This window comes from Phaseolus vulgaris, chromosome 11, assembly GCF_000499845.2.
Source record: "Phaseolus vulgaris cultivar G19833 chromosome 11, P. vulgaris v2.0, whole genome shotgun sequence".
Classification (NCBI taxonomy): Eukaryota; Viridiplantae; Streptophyta; class Magnoliopsida; order Fabales; family Fabaceae; genus Phaseolus; species Phaseolus vulgaris.
In genome coordinates, this window is record NC_023749.2 from 32,614,865 (window position 1) to 32,625,465 (window position 10,601).

The 10,601-nt window shown below is 33.4% G+C and overlaps 2 protein-coding genes across 2 annotated transcripts; both read right to left on the bottom strand.

Moving 5' to 3' along the window:
- Positions 1-213: 213 nt before the first annotated feature.
- On the bottom strand, positions 214-5,892 carry LOC137818584 (uncharacterized). The gene is made up of 8 exons (XM_068622104.1): positions 5,550-5,892; positions 4,720-4,832; positions 4,555-4,604; positions 2,186-2,419; positions 1,924-2,076; positions 1,290-1,385; positions 1,168-1,188; positions 214-603 (listed from the first exon to the last, which is right to left on the bottom strand). Exons 1-8 carry the CDS (start codon positions 5,837-5,839, stop codon positions 436-438), a joined length of 1,125 nt encoding a protein of 374 aa, XP_068478205.1. The 5' UTR covers positions 5,840-5,892; the 3' UTR covers positions 214-435.
- A 1,140-nt stretch (positions 5,893-7,032) lies between these two features.
- Positions 7,033-9,150, bottom strand: LOC137830643 (transcription factor bHLH30-like). Its single transcript, XM_068638105.1, has 2 exons — positions 8,218-9,150; positions 7,033-7,724 (listed from the first exon to the last, which is right to left on the bottom strand). The coding sequence occupies exons 1-2, from the start codon at positions 8,518-8,520 to the stop codon at positions 7,251-7,253; spliced, it is 777 nt and encodes a 258-aa protein (XP_068494206.1). The 5' UTR covers positions 8,521-9,150; the 3' UTR covers positions 7,033-7,250.
- Positions 9,151-10,601: the final 1,451 nt, after the last annotated feature.

Genomic DNA, 10,601 nt, shown 5'->3' on the forward strand with positions numbered 1-10,601 from the left:
ATCACAAAAAAAAAGAATCTGAAAACAAAGTTATAAAGATATAAAATTACACCTTGTACCTTTAACGATTGTCTTGTTATCTGGGCTTACTTTTCATTCAACGTTTACTATCAAAAGGGCACAAGCAAACAAAGCAAAAAAGAGATTGGCAAAACCCAAATAATAAGGACACGACAGCAATTGATCGGTGCTTCAAGAAAAGGACAATAGTCATGTTCAAAGGTTCAAAGGAATTTATACCAGATCTTGGGATACTCTACAGAACCAATAATAATAACAGATCGTGGCACATTGATACATAATTTAACCATTTTGGACCACACTATTAAATTGGAAATACGTCTACCAAGTGCTAGCTTGCTTGATGCCAAACCCAAGAAAGTGTTTAAGTACCAAGGAAAATGAAAATAAAAAATTTCAAGAAGAAGTGATGTTTCATTGAGGCACAGTTGCCGTAATTGTGACGTGTTTGGGGTCCGTAAGAATTGATGTTATGTTAACAAAACCAGCTTCCCTCAGTGTTTCATCCATATCAGTCAAGTAATACTCATCCAGAAAAGGTTCTGTGCTCTTAATCAGTGTAAACAGGACAGGAGACAATTCCTGTAAGAGAGAGAGCAAGAGGAAGAACAAGTTAGATGATGTTCCTACATGGACAATGTACATGTACTAAGTTAATCATGTATCATGGATGACCAAATTTTCCAAGAAAAGTAACCTAGAATTAAATACCAAGATCAAGCAGTCCCCAAAGGTGCACTTTGTACTGCTCTTTATAATTTACTTGTTAATATTCATAGGTTCAGCACAGTTAAACAAAAGGCCATAAAAAATATGCTGTCTTTTTGGTCCTTTTTTGTATTTTTTTTGTTTCAACTTCATAGCTTAAAAAGTTTCACTTCAGTCTCTTTAAGCATCCCTTTGGTCCTTTAACCAATTTATCACACTACTTTGGTCAACTTAGTAACACATGGCAAAGGGATGGTGCATCATTCAAAATTAAGAGAAAACTGATAGAATGTTTAAATTAGTCTAACATAAACACTCTAAAGAATCAAAGTGGAACCTTTTAGACTTAAGAGACCAAACAAAAATAAAAAATTAGCCTACAAAATATTTATGTAACGATGAAAAAAAATAGGGCATAAAAGCAGGACAATACAGTACCTGGAGGACCTTTGACTTCAGCTGCAGAAGGCAGAAATAATAATATGAGCATTTGTGATAGGGGGCATGAAACCAAAAACGAAATGGAATAAAAAAAAAATTGTAATCATGATATTGTATACCGAAAAATCTGTCAAAGCTAGTGTGCCTCCAGGCCGAAGGAGACGGAATGCTTCCCTCACTAAATTCAGTATAACTCTTGTAGGACACTCATGAAGCTGCATATGATCAGGGATTCCAGATATTAAGATCAACTAGTAATTTTTCCAAAATGTTATTCGTGCAACCTTTCTGTTCTTCTAGTAATTGTCTTGGGATATGAAGTTGGGAATTCACAACTGATTTAATGCAAGAATGCTGATAAATATTAGTCTCTTGATAGAATTCAATGTTTCAATTATGTGAATCTTCAAAAATCTATATGCCTTTCTGGCCTTTGATTGAAGTAATGATATCACATTTCAAGGAATATTGTTCTCAACTGACAGAGGGACTTCTGTATTCTCAGTTTTTGTTGACTAGATTGACATAAAATATAAATAGAAAATAGTACATTTTTTTAAACCTTTTTTGGTAGGTTTCTGACAGGTATAAATCTTGCCCTAGATATGATCAGACAATAAATGGTAGTACTTCTCCCGGTAAGGATCTGAACTGCATAGTTCACTATTTTATGAGAACAAACTAGTTCATTTATCTAGACCCAACCCTTTTTGGTGAAACTTTAAAGGACTGAAGAGAAAAGAAAAAACATACCACAAAGGCAAGAGAAACAAGGTCGAATGATTTAGAAGGCAAGCCCGTGTCTTCCCCATTTGCATGTATCCATCTTACTGGAATTTTTCTAGGCATTGCCCTCTTTTCCTTATGCTGAGCCACAGCTAGAAAATACGGTGACAGATCTAGCCCCTGGAACAAAATATTAATCACAAAGCCAATCAATACCATGCATAACACTTCTTTTATTGTTTTTAGTATTAAGAAAGCAAATTCATCCATCCATTAAAAACTCACTCACGGTGACTTTGGCTGTGGGGAACTTGTCTGCAAGATATTTTGTGCTTATTCCGACAGAGCATCCAATATCTAGAATGTCATTAACCACAGATGATTCTGAATACTGTATATGGTGTTGTTCAATAGCATGAAGCCAATTGCCACGCAGTATCTGAGTTGCTTCCTCCAATGAAGAAGCATTTGGAAGTGCTCGTCTAACCATTGACATTGTAGCAGCCTCTGCTTCTGCTGCTGCCTATAATAATTGAATCCAGATTTTATAATAAATTGCTTCTTCTTTTTTCATTTTGGAAATAAAAAGTAATTACTATTACATTTACGTCCATATGATTGTCTGCTTAACAAACGAGCGTCCATGACAACTTGGACTTTTACAATTTCTAAATAACATAAACACCTTGGACTTTTACAATTTCTAAATAGCATAAATACATGGGGATATGATATGATTCTCAGCTATATAACGGTTACGAAAACTTCCTTGTACTATTCAGATGTTCATAGAAATAAGGTTCTCCAAAACTCATGTCATGAGCTTGGCCATAAGAAAGCGAAAAGCAAATATCAGAAAATATCCACCACACCCCGTACATGTGTCTCCCCTCCCATTATTTGTTATCATTTCTCCTGTATGGTGATTTGCAAATATCATTTTTTCCAAATTTGATGAGGAACTGGTAACAGAGTGAGCAGTCCCTAAGGCAAGGATTGCGAAGTTTTAGCTTGCTGGAAAATTTGACGTCAATCTTTTAATATTCCGTAAGAATAGAACCCAACATGTCCCCCAATGGGAATTATGAAACTCTTTCACTAATTGTAAGGTCAGTGGGGAATGAGAAGGAATAACGAGGTGGTCATTCTTAAACAGCAAGCCATCTTGGGTACGGAAAGGATGCAGAGAAATGTCGTTGTCACAGTTTGTTAAAATGGTATTGTACTGAGGATCATCTTTCAATTCCTCACGAAAGGTAGTCAAAAGATCACAATTAAACATGGATAGAGGGAAACAACTCACCCTAGACAAGGCATCTACTCCTATGTTTTGTTTTCCTGATTTGTGCTCAATCACAAAGGTACATCCCATTAATTTATGCAACCCTTGTTGTTGATCAGGTGTTTCTAGAACTTTGCTCCATTAAAGCCCGTAAATTCTAATGGTCCGTAAGAATAATAAAATGGTGCCCGACCAAGTAATGGCTGAATTTTGACACTGCATACATCTCACGTACATAAGCATATTTATCCTGCAACCGAGGTGATAGTTTCTTTGAAAAGAAAACAATTGGATGACCTAGTTGACTTAGTATAGCACCCACTCCCACACCAGGTGCATCTGTTTCCAATTCAAAGGGCATAGTGAAATCAGGTGAGGAAAAAACAGGAGCTGGTGTGATGGCCTGCCTGAGCTTCTCGAAAGCCAACAGGGTGTTGGAGTTCCAACACAAAGCATCTTTTTGAAGTAGCGAATGAAGAGGAGCTTTCAATGATGCATAACCACGAATAAAACGTTGAGAATAGCTGGTTAAACATAAGTTGTAAAGCTTAGACAACATCGCGAGGTTCACCACAAAGAGTGATGAAATTGGGGCCATCATAAAACTTAATAGTAAGATCACTATAATCAACTACATGTGGTCCAAGTTTGGCTAGCCATGAAGCTCCCAAAATCACCTCTGCGTCGGCAACTGGAAGCAAGAAGGTGTAGACGTTGATTGTGTGCTCTTGAATTTGAAGAGGTATTTGTCGTGTTTTCCCTTCACAAGTTAAAAAATGGCCAATACCTACCACGACTTTAAAATATAGTGCAGATTCTACCGTTAGTCCCAGAAATTTTACAAGACAAGGTCGGATAAAATTATCAGAAGAACCAATATCCAAAAGAACTTGAACTGTATATCGCAAAATAGATCCCTAAAACCGCAGGGTGCTTGCCCCCCATGAACCATGGAAGGCATAATGGGAAAGATGATGGAACTCCCCAACATTTTCATCCGAAATAGGACCCTCAAAAAGTAATGCCTCCAGGACTAGCCAAATCAGGTTGAGGATCGTCATCATATTGTACGAGCCAAAGTTGACGATTGGAACTTCTGACGTCTATAAATCAAATAAAAAAAATTGTGGTGTTTCTACCATGTCTACATTTCATGAAAGAAAAATAGTATCATTCATGGCTTCAATAGTAATAAATTTGAACTAATGAAGTAAACAAAAGTCAAGTTTATGTCATAAAAAGAAGTGCTGGGAGAAACAACCACCACCAACCCACCTACCAAACAGGAACTTGATAAGTGTTTCTGATTATCAAGAAAGGAGTGGCCAAATTAAGCCATCAATTGACATATGGGAAAATTCAGAATTATCACATACCAGCCATGTAAGATTGCCCTCCTCGTATGCATGGAATGGATTCAAATAATCTGTTACGTAATTTCACCAGTCATTAATTCCATCATTTTCAATGATATGCAAGAGTAAAGACAACGATGAATAGAAGGGTAACATAATGTAAAAACTAGATAGTCAGAAACTTACAATCAGGGTACACTAAAGACTGGTTTTGAATGCTATCCATCTCCCTATACACTTCTGACTCTAAAACCTCTTTCGCCATCTGCCTCCAAGGTATGTTGTTCTTCTCAGCTGTACTGTGCATTCACATTGAAAATCCAGACTCACTTCCCAACAAAGAGATGCTAATCACAACTTCATCTCATCGTGTTACCAATAGCAATTTGATTCTAAAACAGGACTAAGATAAATTCTTGAATCACTTTGATATCATCTTAAAAAGGTGGAATTTAATCTTAAGTTAACTTCACACAATCGACTTGGTTAGGTGAGGTTTACCCAATAATTCTCCCCTCCTTACAATTGTGCAGTCCTACAAATGTCATATTCAAGTTGTCCCCTTCTCATGATAAGAGGGCCATGAAAACCCCTCCTTATGTAGATATGCAATTATATTATAATATATAAATGTAACAACTCTCATCTTATTAATTGATTTTGCAGGATTGAGTTGCACTCAAACCTAAATTCTAAGAGACACCAATGAAATATTAGTTCAATAATGTAACATAACAGCCGAACTGTTTCTAAACTATTAATACATGCATCAAACTAGTAACCAGGCCCTTTTGAAACGTCACACAATGTTGATTAACATAATACCATATCATATAATACTCTGACTAATAGAATTTACTCTGTTGCAAAAAGCTCCTAAACTAGTACAAATGTATATCCAACTCTTCCCACATGATCAACCCTCACAATATACACGTTTCGAGTTTAGAAAAGTTACCAAAGCAATTATGCAAAATTTGAAGTTGAAGGAAAGTGAAGAAGGCACGATGAAGAACCTTATGAAAACCCTTCTAGCACCAAGCTTGAGAACAGAGTACAAAGGCTTGAAGGAGATGAGAGCTTGAACAAGCCGTGAAAGAGGGGTCTCCCCAGCCCACTTGGGTCGCTCGAGCTTCCCTTCTTCGTACCCACCGAACTGCACCGGGGCGGCGGCGCTTGTATTGGACGCCGCCGAGTGAACCTCCCAGTGCCGCCCCCTCGGCGGCCGGGCTGCTGTCGTGGTGGCATTGGCGGTGGCGGAGATGACTGCGGAGAGGTTCTGAAGTGGCGACGAGAGAGCCATCATGTCGCTTATGTGTTGTCTGTTCAACTGTGACGACGACACAAAAACATTGCTCTCCACTGCCACACAATCTCATTCACGTATACTATCTCGCCACGTGGACTTTGAAGAGACTGTGATATCCTCTTGCTTGCCACGTGGATTTTTTTTTATAGTGTTAATATATGCATTATTTATTTTTTCTAAAATTTGTATCTGAAATTTCCGATAATTCTATCTTTACTTTCTAAAGTTTAAAAAATATTTTTCATCTCTACAGATGAAAAATTACAATAATATTTTTGAAACTTTTTTATTTTTTAAAATTTAATATTTACGAATTAAAATTATTTTTAGGAGAAAAACAAGATTTGCTCCAAAAATTTCGTTACTAACAATATAATTAAACCGAAAAATAATCTTGTATTAGAGTCTCATTAAGTCCCTCTCATCTTAGGCTTTAACTTTTATCACTAGTTTTAAGAAATCAAAGCAGAATATTCCTACTTGAAATTACAATACCAGTGTATTAATATTTTTTTATATTTTTTTAATAAAAGTATCCATTTTTGTTCATTAAAGGTGATGCCTTATAAAAGCATTCCTTGCCGTTTTGCCTAAACATAATGGAATATCTTTAAGTTTTTTACCTAGTATTGGAAACTCTTTGAAATGTTCTTTATACTTTGTTGGGATGAAAAATAAAATAAGATAAAAGATAAAAATTTATTAGAAAATAAAATTTACGTGAAGAAAATTTTTCATTTATTTAAATGAGTGAAAAGGATAACGAAATAACTTAAAATATTTATATTATTTAAAAATAAAATTTAATCTAAAACTAAATTTTTACTGTGTGGTTGGTTACCTACAAAAAGAGATCTAACCAACTCTAAGCACAATTTTCCTCTTGATCATTGCTTAATTGACACTCTTCCATAGGCACAATTCATAATTTTTGGTATTCTTTTCCTGCAGTCAAATTTTTTTTGAAGAAAAAGTGTAGCACTTAGTAGAAACCATTGCTAAACCTTGGTCAAATTACCAACTTTTTCTTTCTGAAATAACATATTACAATTGTTTGCTTTCTATTGCTCATGAAGATAATTCATACCAATTGAAATCCTTCTGTAAACAAGTACAATATCATAGACTAAAATTTGTGCTGATCAAAGGAAAAAAAGAGGTTAGTTTGGTAAGTTATCCATCAACCAATCTGTCAAAGCACCTTTAACATTTTGTGCACCCCAAAAAAAGATGCCCATTATATTTTCACATGATTTGTCTTCTAAGAAGTACATGTCCAGATGAGAAAGCATGGAAGAAGTGCATGCCCATTTGAGTATGTATACATGAGTTTACATGGTACATGAAGGAACTTAATACTATCACATTCAGACTTGGAAAAGATTTAAATTATACTTGACAAGGGAGCTTACAAGAAATCTTCTAAAGATGAAGAACTGAATATAGAAATCCTCCTTCTTTTCTTGGTTCCTAAAATGTCCTGTGAAACAGAAAATCTATTGAGCACAGACTTCAGAGCTTGGTGAACAGAACCAGCAAGAAATTGACGGTATGAAGCATCTTCAAAGTTGTGTTCTTTGCAGCTAATTATCACGAACACATTCTTCATCCTGCCTTCTAAGGTTGCAATATCTGCCCTTGTTATCATAAGATGAAGAGAATCTAGTGCTTGTCTTATATCAGACAATAGACCAGGTTTATATTCACAACATAGTGATGCTCTAATTGAATAAGGAAAACCATTCAACCCACCCTCTTGTTCTTCAACACTTATTTCATCATTGTCCTTTGGTATCATCAAACCTTCACAAGCTTCTGCTGCATTCCTTTTCAGCTCTTTCAGATGTGTAATAACCTCACCAAGTAATGATGCTTTGTCCATCTATTTCCAAAAGTAAATATAGTGAAACTCAAATTTTCAAACAAGGAATGAATGTGAAACATGTTTATTTCTACTGAAAACCGAGCTTCTCAAATCAAACTAAAAGCACAAAGTTGGATAGAAAACTCAAATTGAGACATTGACAATCAAAAGTAACAATTTAATTCACTCTGAGATGGTAATGGAAGCAGAAGAAGAGAAGATTAAAGCTCAAATGATGATGCAATTTAAACATGATATGAACCAAATCCATCAAACTGTGACTAGTCAAGCTATGCTTTACAATGCAATTGCCAGTAAATTCAGATGAAGTGAACTAGATCATTATTGTACACCCTTTGACTTTCATGACCCAGTTCAATTAAATGACTACCTTAGTTAAACATTGCTCACAAATATTCAAATTAGTTATATGCTTTCTGAATCATTTAGAAAAAGGGAATAGGAAAAGGAAAAGAAAAATGATGCTGAAAAAACATTATGTTGAAGAGACCTTCATAGCACCTGGAATGACACTGCGAAGTGTATCAAGATGTGCATTAATCCTTGCCCTCCTCCTCCTCTCTGCCTCGCTATGGTTCTTCAAAGCTTCAGTGCTTCTCTCAGTGGACACCCCTTTCCTTTCCAATTTCACAGGAGCTTCCACAAGCTCCCCTCTCTCCCTATCCAAAACCAGAGAGAAAGATGAACCACACCCACTTCCAATCACTCCATTGCTTCCTTCAAAACCATCACTATTCCCCTTAGAGACATCCCCATCAATGTCAACACCCCACAAAAATTCTTCCATTTCCATGCCTCAGTAACAACAACAACAAGAAGAATAATAACAAAAGTTACTTGGTCAAAAGGGTGGGTAGTTTCACAAATAGCAAGTGAAATATAAAGTGGGGACTGTTTTGTTCTTTTTCATTCTGGGTTTGGACTGTATCTTTGGAACCAAAGATAGAGAGTGCAAGTGGTGAGTGTCAGACACTGTGTCAGTAGCAGCATATGAAGATGGCAAAGGACTAAATGGTAAAGATCTGAAGGGTACTGAGTAAGATTACAGAAAACTTGACCTGTGTTGTTAAGGAAGGAAGAACACACCAAAACACCTTTTATATTATATTGGAGTAGTTCTTGTCCCAACAAAATTTTGGGTGAGCCTAGCTCCTGCACCATTTTATATTCAGAAACTATATTTTGTTAGATTTCAATATCTTCCCCGTACAGAATCATTTAGTTTGTTCTTTTTTAAGAACAAATTAAACGGAGAAATGTACTTTCTTCAGTCAAATCTTGAAATAGGGTGGTTTTCAAATCTACATCAATGAAAATTGATTTTTGAAAGCAGTCCACGATTAAGGTATATAATTGATAAATCTTGTAATGGAAATTTTGTGCAAAAGAAATAGTCAAAATACCTAACTTCAAACAATACATTATTTGTTCTTAGAAGGAAACTGGCTTCAAATACTTTAAACGAAGTCAAGTTGAAGTTCTAAGAATAAATAAAAAATTTAAAAATCACTAAAACGTTAATTTTTTTTATATTCAAATTAATCGGCAGTATGAGTTGACATATTAGTGTCTTTGTTGAAAACTCAAACACTCACCGTTTCACCACAGAATATTGAATTATAATAATTAATGTGTTATTTGAATTGAAAGGAGAGTAAAAGAAGAAAATCAAACAAAAAATTAGAAACTGAGATTGCTTAAATTGAAGAAAAGATCCTGAAGAAACAAAAGAAAATAAGTTTTTTAATTGATTTTATTGATGTAATAGAAAAAAATTATATATATTTAAAAAATAATTTGTAAAGTAAATTTTTAAAAATAATTTGATATAAAAATAGTAATTAAAATATAAACTAAAATTAATTAAATAAAAATTATTTTACAGTATTTATTATGTTAATTAATTATACTTTTTGCGGAAATACTTCCATATTGCTAACAGAGTTTCTTATGCAAAATGTTTGTTTTACTCCTCTAGAAAGAGAAATTCCTGAAATAGTCAATGTTAAATTATAAAGAAACAAAAAAACTAGTCTTAATACAAAGTTCTCATTTTAAACTATTTATAAAAAGAGAAAATAAGAGAAAACTTTTATTGTTCTGGTTCTTAATGTTTTCTTTGATAAAAACTAGTCCTTCTTTTAAACAGTTTTATTTTTTTTTAAAAAAAACTACAGTACTTATTTAACTTTTTGAAGAAAAAAAATGCTACCTAAAAGGAAATATTAGATTCTCGTTATTTAAAACAAAATATTGAGTTAACTTCTCCCCAGAAAAGATTAAATCATAATATTTAAAAATAATTATTTTATAATTATATCTTATTGAAAAATATCTTCTACGTTATATAGAATATTAAAAAATAAATAATATTGAGTATTCATTCTTTTAATCACTTTTTTTAAAAAAAAAATGCATATTAAGTGTAAAGGTAAGGTAGAAATGCTTTTTAATATTTGAAGTAAATAATCAAATTTTAAAATCCGTGTTCAGACTCTCACTAATTATTAACGATTTAGTAGTTATAATAATTCAAAGACATGATTAAAGTTATTATACAATCTATTTTCTTTTCTAATTAGAAAACTTTATTAAAATTACCTTAAACCAAAAATTTGTTAAGACGTAGAATACATTTTTGAAATTTTTTTAAGGATGTTTTTAGATTTTTAATGTAAAATCAAGTATTGAATTTGTATAATTGAATTTTAAATTATATATGTTTCAATTGATAAATAGTAAGCTAATTGAACTATTTAAAAGTAAAAAAGGATTTTATTAGTTGTATCTTTAAAAATAATTCAAGTTACTATACTAAAAAGTTTATAAATTATTCATAAATTTAAAAAATCGTTTAATTTTTTTTATAAACTT